This window comes from Ammodytes marinus (genome assembly GCF_949987685.1).
Source record: "Ammodytes marinus genome assembly, chromosome: 24".
NCBI lineage: Eukaryota > Metazoa > Chordata > Actinopteri > Uranoscopiformes > Ammodytidae > Ammodytes > Ammodytes marinus.
This window is the reverse complement of record NC_137228.1, coordinates 12,163,588-12,181,297: the sequence shown is the minus strand read 5'-3', so window position 1 is coordinate 12,181,297 and position 17,710 is coordinate 12,163,588. Positions and strand designations below refer to the sequence as shown.

General features: G+C 42.5%; 3 protein-coding genes across 9 annotated transcripts; 1 reads left to right on the top strand and 2 right to left on the bottom strand.

The window, feature by feature from the left end:
- The first annotated feature begins 2,545 nt into the window (after positions 1-2,545).
- On the top strand, positions 2,546-12,346 carry dzip1 (DAZ interacting zinc finger protein 1). Of its 7 annotated transcripts, none has more exons than XM_080052732.1 (20): positions 2,566-2,656; positions 2,913-3,062; positions 3,259-3,406; positions 3,672-4,283; positions 5,714-5,753; positions 5,963-6,078; positions 6,413-6,571; positions 6,665-6,802; positions 6,885-6,947; positions 7,298-7,426; positions 8,369-8,417; positions 8,506-8,556; positions 8,774-8,833; positions 9,280-9,455; positions 9,561-9,771; positions 10,021-10,195; positions 10,514-10,878; positions 11,350-11,471; positions 11,623-11,782; positions 11,869-12,346. In XM_080052732.1, the coding sequence occupies exons 3-20, from the start codon at positions 3,404-3,406 to the stop codon at positions 11,976-11,978; spliced, it is 2,739 nt and encodes a 912-aa protein (XP_079908858.1). In that variant the 5' UTR covers positions 2,566-2,656; positions 2,913-3,062; positions 3,259-3,403; the 3' UTR covers positions 11,979-12,346. The 7 variants fall into 7 exon arrangements, with proteins under 7 accessions (XP_079908856.1, XP_079908858.1, XP_079908855.1 ...); XM_080052729.1 differs by having other exon boundaries at positions 5,669-5,753; XM_080052731.1 differs by having other exon boundaries at positions 5,669-5,753; positions 10,529-10,878; positions 11,869-12,345.
- A 642-nt stretch (positions 12,347-12,988) lies between these two features.
- cldn10d (claudin 10d) lies at positions 12,989-15,153 on the bottom strand. Its single transcript, XM_080052615.1, has 5 exons — positions 14,803-15,153; positions 14,299-14,460; positions 14,131-14,212; positions 13,894-14,001; positions 12,989-13,747 (listed from the first exon to the last, which is right to left on the bottom strand). Exons 1-5 carry the CDS (start codon positions 15,032-15,034, stop codon positions 13,555-13,557), a joined length of 777 nt encoding a protein of 258 aa, XP_079908741.1. The 5' UTR covers positions 15,035-15,153; the 3' UTR covers positions 12,989-13,554.
- Positions 15,154-15,910: 757 nt separating this feature from the next.
- LOC307269901 (claudin-10-like) lies at positions 15,911-17,640 on the bottom strand (the record flags this gene model as incomplete). Its single annotated transcript, XM_080052983.1, has 6 exons — positions 15,911-16,058; positions 16,163-16,270; positions 16,359-16,446; positions 16,535-16,696; positions 16,812-16,951; positions 17,549-17,640. 6 exons carry the CDS (start codon positions 17,638-17,640, stop codon positions 15,911-15,913), a joined length of 738 nt encoding a protein of 245 aa, XP_079909109.1.
- Positions 17,641-17,710: the final 70 nt, after the last annotated feature.

Sequence of the window (17,710 nt, the reverse complement as noted above, 5' to 3'; positions counted from 1 at the left end):
ATCTCGTCCCTCTGCAGTGGGAGATAAGAAGCTCCTTCATGAATAAAGATGTTTCGGCATCCTTCCCCTCTCTCTCTCTCTGCGTTCGTTGTACTTGTTAGAGCGGCCATTATTTATAGTCCCACTAAGGCCCTGAGTGGTGAGAGTTGGTCTCATGGGGGATTGGGATGTGGAGCCACGGTTACCTATAGTGGAGAAGATATACCACCTCACCCCCGCTGAGAACTTCGCGCAGGAAATGAACTCATAAATCAAGCAGTAAATTGAGTGTAGGGCTGTGCTTACTCATCTCAAGAGGTCCGCTCCTCTTCCTCCACACAGCCCTGCTCCTTTTTACTGCATGACTAATGCAACGCTGCAACTTCTTTGCTCCGTGTGTGTGTGTGTGTGTGTGTGTGTGTGTGTGTGTGTGTGTGTGTGTGTGTGTGTGTGTGTGTGTGTATGTGTGTTTGTGTCTCCCGTTCCGGTAAACTCTCATCAAACAGTGTGGATTTTCAAATAAATGTCATAACTCTGGCCCTGGAGGCTACAGTGAGTATAGAGGTAAGGGCGGGGTGGGGGGGGGGGGAACTGCACCGCAAAAGTGCCTCTAGCAGGGACGTGGGTCCAGAAAAACCAACGCATCAGCATCTTGTCCTACATATGAACTTCAACGCCTCATTGGGATGCCACTGGTGCGGGGCTGCCTGTCTTTACCCAGCCACAGCCAGTGTAGAGAGTCTCCCCTGCCCGCCTCAGGCTACCTTGACAGTCACAGGCCCCTGTCCAGAGGAATTAAAATCTCTATTTATCAGGAGTTGACTGAAGCTGTCTGGGGACTGGCCGGGGAAAAAGGCACACAGTCGGCCCTCTTACAGCAGTGGGACTCTGATGGAGAGTTAAACACGCTGGAATGGGCCCGTTCAGGTTGTAAGCCTATGTGTGATGCAAAAACAAAACAAATTAAGTCTTCTATTCTATCCCAGGTTACACACCAGCTTCCAAACACCTTAATTGCTTTTTAATTGTATGCCTGAAAAAAAAGAAATGTTCTTATGATTGATCCTTGAATACAAGCAGAGTGCAAACTGCATACTGACACATAACAAATGTGTGGATCCACCTTGCAGCAGAGATCCGATCAGATCTCTACTGACCTCTGTTGGCGAAAACATTTACATGTCTTCACGGCTGGATTTAAGATAGTGACAGCATTTAGTTTGGGCTCCTTGTCATGTTTCAGATGTCTATGAGTTAACAGTTCCAGCTCAAAGGGGTCAAATTATGGCTTCTGTAGCAGGATGTTGTTTTGCTATATTTTCTCTCCCATCAATCATCTCACCACCCCTCAGATTTGTCTTGTGACCCTTTTGAAGGGGCTCTACCCTTAGGTTGGGAACCTTTACAAGTAAACCAACAGTTAAATAGGCCTATACTTACACATTTAATTATCAGTATGATTATTATATGTCATTTTACAGACACATTTATCCAAAGCAACTTACGACTGGTAGGCAGGTAGCATAAAAGGTCCTTCCTGAAGCCCCTAATTGGATTTGTTACTCTCCATATTGGATTATATCGTAAATCAACCACAACGGGCATTTTTCTGGGTAACAAGTAGCCTACTTTTACTTAAATACTGCAAATGTATTTAGCTCTCTAAATGACTTTAATTTGTAATGGAGTAGTTAGTATGTTATTAGCCTACTTATAAGGGAGTGAATACTTTTACCACCACTGCCATTTTTGGCAGCTGCCAAATCAAACCAGACTATACACTATTAGATTACCACCATCCCATTTTCAAAGCAGTATGCAGTAAGTATAGGCCCTCAATGTGGACAATGAGTGTGGGTGATGAGTCAATGGCAACTGCAAACCACAAGGTGGAGCCCTTACACAAGCAGTGCCTGCTGCACCTAGGCTACTGTAGCAGTTACATTGCAAAATTTTCTAAATCTTAATTTGCATCCCATGAGCTGTGTTGATGTTTAATATTCCACTATCTCAACTTGTCCTCTGAATCCAAAGTTTTACTTTTGCTTTATTCGGATTGGATCTTCTGCAGCGAGGACAGCCTGCGGCTCCTACTCCCTCATCCCTGTTTTGAGAATCCCCATTTCAAAGCCAAGCGGTCCCCATCTCCCTTCCCCCCTTCTCCCTGTGAGCTGCGTCAATTCCCCCACAACACCACCGGAAATTAGCTCCGTTTAGGCTTAGCCCTCAAAGTAATTTAGGGTGAAAAGCTGTTAGCAATATTGTCACAGATTCCGTGGCTCACCTCCTTGTTGTTACAGGGGATTCCGATTCGACTCCAACCTGGCTCTTTCCTGAATGACTTATCTTCCCATTTGAACTCTGTGCCTATCCTATGCCTAAAGGTTAAATAAAATAAAAATTTATTAAAATAATCCAATATAGGCTATAGGTGAAACATAGCCTATCCTCACATGATGTATGCAGTCTTTTTTAAAGGTCTGCTTCAGTATTTTACTTTGAAGGTAATTACCGGAAATTCTGTTTGTATTACCGTTAGCTTTGTGCAGTCTTTTCAGTGAGCAGGGATTTAGGAATGTGGAGACCAGCACCTACGTCACCCACAAACCGTCTGGGGTACCGTCGTCTGAAAACTTTTGAGAAAACTATGAACTAAAAACAAAAAGAGAACCCTCTGGTAAGTTGTTGAAATTATATCCTGCAAAACATATCGACATTTAATAGTCAAAATTGTTTTGGGGGGGTGTATAATACTGTGTTACGTTTAAAGTTTTTGCCCAACACACTTTGACTGCAAACATGTCCGTTAGCTAGCGGCGCAACAACACGTTGTAAATTGTTGTTTTAAACAACTTATTTTTGCTTCTTATTAGTCGTGAGGAAGATGTTTAACCGTCTCCCGGGCAGGTTCAAACGTGTGTACCTTTGTTTAGGTTGAGGTCAAGCAACGGGATAAAAAAAAGAAGCCTGCCCCAACATGAAATGATTGTTTCGGAAACGTCAAGCCAAGAGATTAGTGGTATTTGCTACTGGTAAGGAAAGAAGGAAACCGTCTCGGCTAAACCTCCCCGTGCTCATTTGCAGTAAGTAACGTTGCTTTTTGTTTAGCTTTTTTTTCTATGCACGCAATGCTTATGTCGAATGAGGCAAGATTTTTCTCTTAAAAAAAAAACTTTTAGGTATTATCCCACAGGACGTAATGTCTCGTCCTTCCACACACACTGTAGGGAAACATTGGCTGATTGCCTGCAGTGTTTTGATAACATATCTCTTCCCTAGGGACGCCCGTCTCTGTCTCCATGGTAACATGGCCTCGGCGTTGTCGCGTTGAGCTGCCTGTCAAGGGGGGCGGCACCGTAGCGGAACGACGTGGGGCATCGATTTCTTTCTTTCTTTCTCCCCGTGAAGGCGGAATCAGTCGAAGATGGTAAGAGGAGCAGGACTGCGTCAGGAAGGCACAGCGTTCTAGGTAGATGGAGGCTTTAATCTGCCTTGGTGGAATCTGTGCTCTGCTGGTTTACCTTCGCCAAAGCAGATGCTGCTGTAGCCTTTTCTTTCACTCTCTTCCTGTGATTGTGTGTGTGGTGTACCCATAGACTGTATACAAACGAGGATGTACCTGCTGCAAATGGGACTTGTTTAGGTTAAGATGCAGTCTGTGTTTAATATCTCTCTTTGGTTTTTAATTCCAGCCATTTCACGACGGAGTCTACTATCCCTTCGCCGGTGACACCCAAGGGACCCAGTCATCAGCAGGGATCCCGTCCCTCCTGAACTCCCCGCTCAGCCAGCCCTCTGCTAACGGCCACTCTGCAGTACCACCACCAGGCATGACTCCATCCAGCGGAGCCTCCAGTGTGTCTGTGCTGCCGCCTTTCAAGTTCCGGCCGCGCAGAGAGAGTGTGGACTGGCGGCGGATCAACGCGGTGGACATCGAGCTGGTGGTGAGCCAGCTGGACGTGGACGCCCTGCAGGAGCACATCAGCACGGTGACGTTCTGCAGCCTGGAGGGGGAGCGCTGCCAGCGCTGCCAGAGCCCCGTAGACCCCTCACTGGTCAAGCTCCTGCAGCTGGCCCAGCTCACGGTGGAGTGGCTGCTTCACTGTCAGCAATACCTGGCCCTCAATGTGAGCGCGGCAGAGCAGAGGCTGGCGGCAGCCGGCAGGGAGCGCGAGCAGCTGCTGGCTCAGCAGAAGAAGCACGAGGACAAGGTGAAGACCCTGGCCGCAGAGCTCAAGCAGAGGAAGAAGGTCATTCGCACCCAGCAGTCCATGCTCGCGCCGCGGATCCTGAGCAGCCACAAGGTACCCGCTGACAGGCTAAACACTAAGTCTCTCGTGGGGGGGGGGGGCGGGTCGGTTACCATTTGCATTTCACGTATAGCAAGCAGACGGCCAGCTCCATTATAACCCCCAACCCCCTTCGCTCCTCCTCCTGAGGGTCCCCCCACTCTTTCATTGTTCCCGAGATCTATTCACAGCTCCGGCTTTGTGTGTTGTACATCAGGGTTTGGAGGGGAAACATTTAAGTAGTTGAAGGCTTTTTCTAAAGAGCTCGAGAAAATGCTGTTTGTAAAAGTGGTTGTTATGTTCTGTAAAACCTACCATGGCTGCTGTGTTTCGGTGTGGTTGTTATAATAAGCCTTGTGTTCAGCCTGGAAGAATAGAATAGGATTTAGAGCTGCAGAACAGATGGTGTCATTTGGTGGCAATAAGTTTTTTTAATCCACTTACAAAAGGGCTGTAATCAAGACGACTGCTGGACTCCCACCTCCCCCATGCTCATCGACACATGTACCATTTTTATTTGTGTAGTTGAAGACATTTGTAATAGATAGATGCGTAGCTCACTTATGATGAGGATATTTATAGCGCAAAAATCCCCCCCTGTTCTTCAAGTGTACAGCTGCCACTGACCTGGCCAAACGGTTGCCAAGGCAACAGCTATACTGTGTCATGACAGGTTGCTAGGTGTGTGCTAGAAGCTCAGTTAACAGAGGTGGCTCAATAATTAATAGTGTGGCCATGTGTTTGTGTCCTCTGACAACCTTTGGCATTTAGTGGCTTGTCATTGGAATTGTCCACGTTTCTGACAAACACACAAGCGCTCTTTGAAGACTAATTTAATTTCACTCCCAATTTCCACGGTTGTTCCAAAGCCTAATTTAATTGCATTGACTTACAGACCTACTCATTGTAGTGGCACACTTCTGCTTGTCACGTGGCTCCCTTTTGAATCATTGCCATATGGTGTGACAAGCTATCAGTAGCAGCAGGTTTAACATTGAATGAATTCACACGCGCGATCAGCGGCAGAGTTTAATGTAGCATGTGATGTGTGTGTGTCGGGCAGAGGCAGCTTCTACACCAGTGGTTAAGTGTTAATATGTGGTGACGCCTGCCACAGCGAACAAATCAACATCACTCACAGTATTTCTCTGAATGGGGAACACATGCCTGCAATCTATGTATCCTCGATGGAAAAATATAATGCATATTATTTTTCTCTTGGGCCCTAAGATCTCAATATATCACAACTAAAATAAAACGCTTACAAATAGACCAGACACAATCGAATGAAGAAAACGTCTTCACCAGTTTGTCAACACTGTATTTGAGATTTGCTTTCTTTGTCAAAAATGCACAAGGTGATATACTAATAATAATTATCGTATGTTTGTCTCTTTTAGTGTTCCCAGTGCGATAAAAACTTCCTCAATTCCTCCTTTCTCCAGAATCACATGCAGCGCCGCCACCCTGGCGAGTATGAGACACGTAAGTCCACCAGTCAACAAGGTTCGCTCAGCAGTTTAGAGGAGGGACAAGTAGAGAGAAATAGAATGATAATGCATGAAACGAAGGTAGGAGACGGATACATTGCTTAATACAAGGAACGGAAGACGAACCAAACTATTGAAGGGCTTGAATCGCGTTGTATTGTTGTATACAACATCCTGCATAATTTTTCCTTATATTACATCTAGAGTTGCGGTCAGACAGTGAGAATAAATCTCAGATCGAAAGCTTCAAACAGGAGATCAACAGTCTGAAGGAGCAGATTCTTCAGCAGCAACAGGACCTACACGCCAAAACTATTCAGGTAAAAAGAAAACTGAGCAAACTCACCTTTTTTCCAGTGACACAAATGTTTAGGTTTGGGCTGTCGAGTGTACAAAACATGCAACATGAATAAAATATGTTCTGTTTTCTGACTTTTTGTAGAATATACGATTAATTACTAAAAATAAATAAAAATAATTAAAATATTTGTAAACCTGCTACTTGCAGCCCAACATTGTTACTTTAGCATGTGTTGTTAGATGCCTCACTGACTAGTAGTCCGTAACAAATTACAACTATCTCAATCCTACTAACCAAACAAGTTAACAAAAACAAAAAACATCTTTAAGTTGATATTTTTGTTGTGATTTCAGGAGAAAGAGCAGCAGTCCATGCACAAGGACCTGCAGAGAGAACTGGACCGTTTTAAGGCGGAGGAGATGGCTCGCATGGAAAGAAAGATAGAAGACAGCAGGGACGGCATGCGCAGGGAGATGGAATTTCTCTACACCAGAAAAATCCAGGCTCTCAATGTACTGAAATGACACTTGGATACTCTTTTCAGTAGCCTTTTCACACAGCATTTATCATATTTGGGCATTCTTGACCTGTATTTTCACTCATAGGAAGTCAACCAGAATCAGACGGCCAAGCAGGAGAGACCAGCCAGCCCTGTTCAATCGCAACCAGAGAGAGATGTGGACAACTACAGAGAGATGCAGATACAAGCCATCCAAAAGCTGGAGCACCAAATGAAGAAACAGGTCAGCGTAGAGGAGAGATATTGCTTTAAAATATAGAAGTGGACTTATTATGAATACTAAAATATTCTTTTGAATATTCTAGGATAAAAAGTGGGAATCTAGGCTGCAGGAAATAAAGGCTCAGCACGAGTCTGAAAAGAATCAGGTATGTTTCAATCGTTGTCATAATTATCATGCCATTAAAATTATTCCAACCTGGATTTCTTTTATGAATGTTATGATGGGTACTATCACACTACCATCATACCTGGCAATTTCAAGTTCTAAGAAAACACTTTGCTTGGGGACTTTCAAGAAATCTTATAAATTGTCCTCATTGAAGAAGTTCCTTATTTCCCCCTGGGAGGCATATGTCTTTTTTTCCCTGGCTAAACAGTATGCATGACTTTTAAACAGGAACCTAATTAAAGCAGCATTAACTGAAATATTTAACAAGCGTGTGTTATAATATCAGCCTGCTTAATTATGCATCATCTTACTGTGCTGGTCTTTTAGCTGCTAAATGAGCTGAGCAGAACACAGTTGACGGTGTCGGAGCAACAGGAGCGAGGCGAGAGGCTGCAGCAGGAGATGGGCAGGAGGCTGCAGGAGAAGGAGCACACCATCAAGGCCCAGAGAGAGCAGGTTAGCACTGATTCACACTCACACTGCCCGTGCAATGATTATGTCGGCACAGGAAGTGAGGCGGCGGGGCAGCCCTCGTTCAGGATATCCTGTATTTGCTACACGGATCTGTTTGAGACATGATGATACTGTACATCGTAGTGCACAGGAAGCTAATGCTTTTCCTGGGACAGCTCCATATTTACTAATGAAAATGGATTGTTGAAAACTTTGCAGCATATTGTTTAAACTACAGCTCACAAAAATGTACAGCTTAAATCCCTAAGATTTCTAGCCTGGTTCTACCAGATCATTGTACTTAATTTCATTTGTACAGAAGGTCTGGAATCGCTCAATTGACAAACGTAGGTTGCGTTCCGAATCGCATACTCTTTCTTTTTTCTATTCTACATACTACATCCGACGATAAAAATAATCTAGTTATGATGCAATAGGCATACTTTTGGGACATACTTTACTCTCTTATTTCTTGCTTTTATATCCGTCGCATCCCCATTTGTTTTCATATGGATGCTTCGTCGATGTGACGTCACTTCACGTGCGCACTGGATTGTGGGTCAGAATCGCCCAAATAGGATGCAGTTTTCAACACTAACAATCTTGGCCGCATGAAGTAGGACATCCGGGTACTTCTAACCATCCTAAATCTGGCCACAAGAATCGGGACATCCTAAATCTTTAATCTACATACTATATAGTAGAAAATATGCGATTCGGAACGCAACCGTAAACTCACTTGAAGGCGGGTGTCTGTTGAAGTTTAAAACTATTGGATCTGCCCAGTGCCACTCTGGATCTGCCAACCAATCGCATAACGTTTGGTCGTGACGTCATGCGCCGGCTTCTGACTACAACTGAAACTGGAGTAGTTTATTAAACTAGTAAATGATTATTTTTAATACATGATCATGCGGAATAACAACTTATTTTTTCAATTTACAGATACGGAATATTGCCTCCAACCCCCCCACCAAAATAGTGGAAATACCAGGTAATGATTCCTTCCTGGTGACTTTCTCATTAGAAAAGTATGCTGCTTACATGATCCTTATGCATTTATGGTATTCTCTGTTTTTCAGTCATTGTCAGTGCACCAGCTCCAGAGCCTAAGCAGAAGAGAGTTGTATATGGTAAGTAGTAGCCAGCCATCGTTAGACAATTAGAATATAATTGTCACTCCCAGAGAGTCAGAGCATGTGCTTTCATGCATGGTGGATTTACACAAACTCTTAATGAAGCAGTGCTGTCCCAAATTAGTACTCCCCACCCTCTCTCTCTCTTTTGATGCGTATTTCATCTCACTCCCTGACTTCCAATGACCTTTGACCTTGTATGCTGTCCAATTAGAGGAGCCAGTTTCTGCTCCTAAGCTGGATCCTATACAGGAGCTGTCGGAAGAGGAGAAAGGTAAAGCGGACCATAGACACCAGCAGAGCCGCTCGACTGCATGCTGTCTGCATGGATGCGTCAGTCTGTTGTGGGCAGGCCTGATATCAGTTTAGTCCACACTGGCAATAAAAGGCATGACCTTAGTATGAGAAAGCTTTTCAGAAAGAAAGCAATCACTCACGGTCCAAATCATATTCTGTGATGCCTGCCATTTGCGCATCGTTGATCACTTTGTCCATCCGTCATCTTGTCGCCAAATAGACTTGTAGACATTCTCCTCTTCTGCCTGCCCCACTGCAGTCACATCCGTCCACCCACCTCAACCATTGGCATGGAGCTTGCTGTGAAAATTGGCAGATGCATGCTCATTGTTTTTTTTTGTTGTTTTTCCTTTTCTTCTCTGCTGCCAGAAATGAGAGCCTGAATGATAATGTTTTGCCGATTAAGTGGGATTTATTTTACAGACTCAAGCAGCTCATCTGAGAGGAGGCTAGTGGAGAAGAAGCCCCAGCCCGTGCCAGAGAAGAAACAGAGGGTGACCTCCACTACTCTGAAAAGGAACGCCAGCATCAAGAAAGACATGCGGCCAGGGCTGGAGGAAGCTGTTATCATGAAGCTGGAGAACCTGGGAGTCAAGCCTGTAAGTTCACACTACTGAGGAGGGTTCGGGAAGCTTAAAAAGTGTTGTAGAACATATGCTCTAAAAGAAAATACATTTATTATAGTCCACTCAATCTCTTCTTAGGATCAGAGCGGTCTGAAGAACAAAGACCTTAATTCCATCCTTGCCAAGGTGCATTCGAAGCGGGAGAGCGTTGCCAAGGGGATGCCCGACTACTGGCGCCAGAGGGAGGAGTTAGAGGGCACTGTGGAGGACAGGGTGAAGCTGGAGACTCAGAGGAGAGGCAGCGACCCCGCGCTTGAGTCACAGGCCAGGTCCAGACAGTCTGTTCAAGGTGAGTCATCAAAAAGCCTCTAAACACGTGAGATCATCTCTCCAAGTTCCTAATTAGTTACCACACTGTAATGCTTTGTTCTTTAAGAAGTTCAGCTATTGCTTGTTGTGTTTGCGGCACGTAATTGGTTTGATTGTGTGTCGGTCCAGTACGTCACCGTGTACTCTGTGAAAGCTGACTCAATCTGTTGACACACTTTGAGCGACTGATCTGATTGCTTGTGCTTATATTATTTATTTTTGTGTGCAGTGTTGCAGATCCGGCCCCGCTCCAGTAGCCTGCCCTCCAGAGCGACCCAGGTGATGTCTGGACCGGCAGTCAAACAGCCCAAGACCCCGCAGCCAGCGCCAAGGACCAAGAGCACCGCCCAACCCAAGACATCTACACCCAACACCAAGACCCCTTTGAGGACCTTGAATTCCAGGTAAAGAAAAAAAACTGCATTGAGTTAAACAATATACTCATTGACTCTATTATCAGAATGATGCAGAAGCTGAAAGGTCACTCTCTGCACTTAGTTACAGCCTAAGTAAAGACACTGCAACTTAAACTATGTAGTGTGCGGAGAGTAAAAAATAACAATTAGAAATACTCATGATAAATGTTTATAGAAACCATTTGTGGTAAGATTAAGTACTTAAAGTTGTTCACACTTTGTGTTGATCCCAAATGTAAACAGTGAGAAACATAAAAAGGCTATAGGCTACGAATAGTAAAAAAAAAAATGTGTCTGATTGTTTAGGACCCCTCCTTTCAGCTCAGATGCGGAAACTGAAGATGAGAACACCGATATGGAGGAGGAACAGCCCCAAAAACATGCGAGGGGCAAATCCCCACAGCCCAGACCAAACCAGGCCACACCGGCCCACAGAGCAAGCAAAGCCAGTCCGGTCCAGTCCAGCCACTCATTCTCCTACAACACCCAGCAGGCAAAGAGGCCAGAGGGCAGTGGTAACAAGACAGCAGTTGCAAAGATGGAGAGCGATGATGATGAGGACAATGACAGCGACTGGTCTGCGGTCAGCGAGCTGCAAGAGATCCACTCAAGACAACTGCAGAGGCACAAAGACCAGAACGGCAATGTGGACAAGAGGAACTTTGGTAAAGGTAACTATAGTTGGTCCTGCAATTTGTCATTGATTCTGTTTATTCCTATCAAGTGGGGACATTTGACATACAAACCGATATAGCTGTAGATATAAGATGAGATGTTTTAATAGGTCAGGTTTGACACACAGGTTATATTGTATGCATTCAGGGTGCCAGTGAGAAGACTAACAATTTCCTTTCAACACTCTTACGGTCATAAAAAGTCTTATTTGCATAGTCAGATAAACCAAAAATTTAAAGTGAATTAGATCCAATTATTTGTTTAGTAAGTAATTTATGTTGCACTATCCCTGCCAGGTGCCTTTGCTTTGTCCTTATTGTGTTGTATATTTTGTTTTTACTCCACTACGAATGTTAACACCTTCAAGTCTAAAATCTACAAAAATCATCAGAACAAAGTTTTTTGTCATACAAATTAGGAACAAAAACTGAGCCACATTAATGTTATGAAATGTGGGTTTCTTTTAGAGAACAAAATCAATGACCTGGCCAGAAAAATGGAGAAGCAGTTTGCAGAGAGAGTGATAAAGAAGCCAGCAGGGGGCGTCAGCATCTTATCAGAGAGGAAGGACGAGGTTCAGGAACTCACGGTGAGACTGGGCTCTTTGACAAGGCTTCAGTGCACTGCTTTGATGTACAATGTTGCTTGCTCATTTGATATTATCTTGTACAAAGAAGAAGCAGTTAGCCTCCGGGAAGTAGTACTTGACGGTTAAATAATGGTTGTGTACATTGTGACAGTACACAGATTTTGAGGAGAGCAGTGAGTGGTTGGTCTCCTCCTTAGAAGACAGACAGGAAGTGTCTAAACCGGCTCAGGGCTCTGGACCAATGAGGAAGAGCCTGGATTCACCCAGTACCAGCGTCTGGGGAACCTCCACCGGAAAGGCCCCCAAATCAGGTCAGTTATTTCCACCTAAGGGCCTTAAAAGTAAATATAAATATGTATTTTAGTCCTGTGTTGTAAAGCTGTCTTCTGCCCATCAGGTCTGACTGAAGCGGGAACAGGAAGCACCCTGAAGAGCAGCCTGTGCTCCCTCAGTGACATCAGTGACTCCGAGGACATTAGCAATAAAGACAATAGACACTACAGTTGACCAGGTGATGTACTGTAGCTCCACGCCAAGCACAGACACAAAGACTTTACTACAACTCGTTTGACGTCAAACACCAACATGCAATATCTTCTGCTTTCGTTAAATGGAAGCTATAAAACAGAGTCAGCAATACTTATCAAAGGGAATTGGGATTTGGAAATAGTTTTTTGTATATAAACGACAAAACAATAAGTATTTTAGAGATGACTTTTCATTTTCAGCCTCACCGTATGCCTTGTGCCAATTCCTTGCTTGCCTCAGACCTTTTCAGTTTTTTAACTTGAATTAGCCTCTGCTTTTATGAAATATAACCAACACTCCAAATGAAATACTGTATGTAGTAGCTTGTGTAAAATTTTGTACATTAAATTGTTAAATTACACCTTCACGTGTCAAATGGAGCAATGAGATGTGATTTTTGTATAGAAAATATTTATACAAACAATAAAAGATTTATTTCTGGAAAACATTGATAGCACAACAGTCTTGGGAATGGAGGGACCGTTTCAAAGGGAAACATAATTGGGAGGCTAAATTATTTTTTGTCCATCACAATACTAAATAATAAATTTTCTGAAAGCATTGAAACGTTATTTAAACTAATATTATTATTATTGTTATTTAATGCTCCAAAGTTAAGTAGTAAGAGATCAGTGGGCTCCGAAAAGTTGGTTATAATATGTTTTATATTTATGGTAATTTGTACTGTATTTATCTTGTAACCCATAGGACTAAACATATGGTATTTTGTTTTATGTATATATATTTAACTAAAACACTATCAGTGGACTGTGTATAGGAAAGTGACCACAACACTACATCATGATTGAAAAAAACTATGCATATGTAAACAAATAAGTCACATCATGAATTATGAGCAATTCCTCTCTATTTTACTGATCGTTTCCGTCTGTTGTGGGTGAAGCCTGCAGAAAGAGGGTAAAGAATCAAAGGGTTTTGATGGACAAAACACTTTAATACAAAATGTTTTAAACGGACTTATTGCAGGATGTGAAAAGTTGAGAACCGGAAGACTCTTAATCGCTTTCTTGCCAAGAGCTGGATGAGAAGATGGATACCAATCCTATGTTTTTCCACTGAATATAAAGCTTAAACCAGCAGCTGGTTAGCTTAGTTTAGCATAAAGACTGGATGCAAAAGGCTAGCCTGGAACTTTTTGAAGCTAACACAAATTGTCTACTAGCCCCATACCAATCACTCCGATGACCCTCACCTTGTAGGTGTTCCCGCCAAGATACAGTCCTAACCTCAAATAGTAGTTTTTACACTTTGTTTTTCTTTTAAAACACAATATTTAATACCCTAATTATCCAGCTTTACAGGTGCAAGTAGTTTGATTGTGTAACCTTTGTAAAGAGCCAGACTAACAGTTTCCTCCTGCTGCCAGTCTTTATGCTAAGCTAAGCTAAACGAAAGCCGGCTCTAGATTCACACTGGACATTCAGACATATTCATATTATACAAGAAAGCAAACTAGATTATTTCCCAAAAAGGTCAATTATTCTGTTGAAGTCTTTTAAAGTCAATTTCTGGGCTCAGAGAGTTCGCTTCTGGCTCATACAAAGCTGTCCCGGGCCTGGCCGAAGCTCTTCGCTGTTTGTCGAGCGGTTGTCGCCCTAGACGAGCGGCTCTTTCTGCCTTCGTAAAAAAGCGGTGGCCCGATGGTCACTCTGGACGATGCGGCCGGCAGCATGTATGTCCCTCTGGTCCGGGCGGTGGCGTAAGATGCCGGCCTCCTCTTTGTTGAACTTTTGACGTGGTGGAAAAAAAGTTATTTATCGCAAATCTTTCTTCTCATGCAGTTACAACAAACCAGGTGAGAGATAATATGACTGATAAATGCATTACAGCAGTTCCAGTGAAATATACAGTATAAGGCTTTATATATTTTTACCTTGATGGCAGACCTTCTTTTCCAGAGAAGTAGGTCATCACTGCAGCTCCACAGAGGAGAAGGATGGAGCCTCCCCAGCCAACAAAAACTGCAGCTCCGAGTTCAAATCTGAACACAGCGTAGTGAGGTAAATCAAGAGTTATGTTTTAGTTTTTTTAGTTTTTTTTAATCCCTTTTAAAAGAAAATCACTTCCAGGGACCTTGTAAAAATGTTCACCCTTCTTTAAAAATACTCACTTCTGTGCCCTGAAATTTGGATCAACAAATTCTGTAATGACTTTGTTGGCCCACCATGAGTACGTGATCATACCACAGAATCCTGACAGAAACAGAAAATGTGCAAAACATGAACACAAGTGTAAAAATCCCCAAATTATTTATAGAAATATATTTTCTTTTTTATACCTGAAACTAAGTAGGTTATTCCGCCTGCAAAGGTCACCCGGGCATTGGCGATCTCTGAGCCGCCTATTTTAGTGCACTTCATCCCTATGAGTGTGAGGACGCCTCCGAAGAAGCCAGTGATGACGGCACAGACGGCAAGTGCTCTGCAGGCGTGTAGGAACACTACAAGGAAACAGGTGAAACCAAAAGGATTAATGGTATTTAATAAATTACAAAATTAGGTCGTCTTACTTTAAACTAGAACCAGGTTCTTCAAGGGACTGTACAATTGAATTAAAAAGTCAAAAAGTTTTGTCACAAATATAGCAATTATTTTGATATGTGAATGTTCATCTCCAACATGGGCCTCAAGCAACGTATAATTGATTTGACGGGCTATAGCAGATCTGATCTCATACATATCAGGCTATTTCATATATAGTTCATACATATATGAACTATACTTGTCATACAATCCCTACATTTTCTTTCTTGTCGAGAATTTGAAGCTTAATAAATTCTTACCAGGCAGGGCCAGCAGGGAAGGGTAATCCTTGCAGTCAGACACGCCCGTGGTGTCCGAGATGCAGTCCCTCCACAGGTTGGAGTAGTAGTTGGAGGTGGTGATCACCACGCTGCCCACCTCGGAGAAGGTCCAGTACTCTGTGGGCAGAGTGGAGCACACCAGGATCCAGCCACACAGGCAGGACACAAAGCAGCCGATCTCCATGTACATCACAATTGTCCTGTACTTCATGGTGAAAACTCTTACTCAAGCACCCACCCAAAAAAATCTAAATTAAATCAATATAGAGAGTAATGTTCCAGGTTTAAATAAGCATCCTCACTGTGGGAAACTAGATGTGCTTGCTGATGTGTTGGGAGTCCAAACCAGCTGTGAGATTGTTTGCCTTGTATCTCATCTTATCTTGTAGATGGTTTTGCCCAGTAAGCATCTCACTTCACGTTCCCAGCACTCAGGGCTGAAAGGGTGAAGGATTACGCCTTGCTGTATCATGCTTCCATTGTGTTTTCTTTAACTTCCTTATTTTTTATTTATTTTTAACTTTTTTCCAATAATTCTTCTTTTTTTTGTCATGGGAAAAGAAATTAACAGAAAATGTATCCTCTAAAGTGACGTCGTTGTGAAACTAAAAAGTAATTAACAGAAATTCCAATAGACTTATTGGGAATTTTGGAGAGGTTGTACTGCATACAAAGTACCCTAAACATCAGTGATACATCTAGAGAAAATTAAAATCCATTGTATTTAACAACACTTCACATTTGAAACTCCAAAAATAACTTATCAAACATAGCTAAGGGGTCTCCAGAACAACAAACATCTTACAATTCCTTTGGTAAAGTTATAAAAACAATGATGATGGCGAGAATGGAAACCATTGTTTTTTCATAGTTTATTGTTTCTTTTTGCACAAGACTTTACATTCGGAAAAACTGTCGCACACTGTAGCAACTTTTTTAAACACCGAAACGTTGCCTTCTACAATTACAGACAGATACATAGATGGGTAGTATCTTAAAAGCATATACTGAAATGTTTTTTACGTATATACAAATAAATATAACTAATTAAAATGTGATTATTTTTATTAAAGCTGATTATATGTTCTTACACAGTCACAACAGAAACCATCTGGTAGGGAAAGATGCTTCTGGAGACCTTTGATGTTTTTGACGGGCCACAGATGTGTTTTCGTCCTCTTGGAATGTCTCTTTCTTCCCCTCTTTCACAGATGAAGAGAACCATGGGATGTCTGCTGCAACGAGAGCATTGTATCCAGTCACAGTATATATAAGTGAGTTTCCAATTTAAGAGTTCCAAATCTCTTTACAGAAAACTGAAGTTACTTCACAAACCAACCTTTTTGGATGGCTTACGCTGCATACGGATGCACACTGAACCGTGGCACCCAGGAAAATGAGGAAACCCCCGACCAGGCCGAGGTACAGGGGTGGGCCAATTTCATAGCTGACTAGATAACAGTTTGAAATGTTTGTTAACATTGACTCACATTTACGTATTGATGAGGGGTTTATTTCAAAGTGCCACACATTACCTCATCTTTGACGCATCTGCTTTGGCGTGTAAAAAAGCCACAGCCACTCTGTTTATGTATAAACAATAACCAGCCATGTCTGACAGGCCTGCATGAGGGGAGAAGCCGATGACACATTAGGGGAAACAAAATAGTAGACAGACCAGTATATTAGGCTTTGTAAGAAATATACTCACAGCCGACTAGATGGAATGCAGATGCTGTTATTAACATCCTGTCCTTGCTCCTCTGGGCCCCACCAATGTTTGTGCACTCCATTCCGAAAAAGGCGAGCACTGTGCCAATCAAGCCGAGGCACAGACCAATCATAAGAAGCCCTCTGACTGCCTGGATGTATGCTGCTTACAGAAAGGAATTCCCTTATTCATGGCAAAAAAATCTGAGAGTAACTGTATTTTACATGCGTATGAAACAGGAAACTAAAGCAATGGTTATTTTTGCCAGTGTACCCACATTTGACTGACCACAGCACCCCAAGGTCTATACAGTTCACCAAAGCAGTGGAGTCTTCATAGCAGTCCTTCCATAAGTTGGACCAGTACGAAGCCGTCACCACTACAGACGAGCCCCCTTGACCTCCCAGCTGGGCCACCCTCCAGTGGCAAAGAGTATTAAGAATTGGCACTCGTTCAAACTTTCCAAAATTCTATGTCATGTGAGTGGCATCAACATATATTATTAATATCTTATATGTGCCTTCAATCCAGAAGTTCTTAGTAATACAGTGGTGTGATAGACTGACATTTTGTTCTGTAGTAATAATATTTTTGTATTTTCTAGCATAATTCATGTATTTATTAAATTATTTATTATCCCTCCCAAAAATGTTATTCCATTTCATTTTTATATTAAAAATAATTTATAGGAAGTTTGTACATTTGTTATAGATTGCTAAGATAATGATAATAATATTTCATAAATTCAGAAATAGTTAAATTACAAAAAAATAAGTTATCTTTTCCCCACCATATTCAAAAGTAGTTTTGCATTCCTGGCACAACAAAGTAGAAATGTATCATCCACAAATTCATGTAAATGTTTTGCACATGTCTCTTATTCAGTAATGAAATTAAAAGAGAAAGAGGAACACGCTGATCACACAAATGTACACTAATGGGTTGACATATCAGCTAAAATCCCTTCTGATTAGCCACATTTTGTATGCTATTTTTTTCTTCTTAGTTGCCTACCTCCAGTGGTCCATAGCCAGTGTGCAGCCCACAAAGCCCCAGCCCAGGATACAAAGTAGCACGGCCAAGATCTGAGCCAGTCTCCTCCACATCCCTTCAATCCGGTAAATACTAGAGCCTTAAATCATACAATACAAATAGTATAATGCCTGATGTGAATGT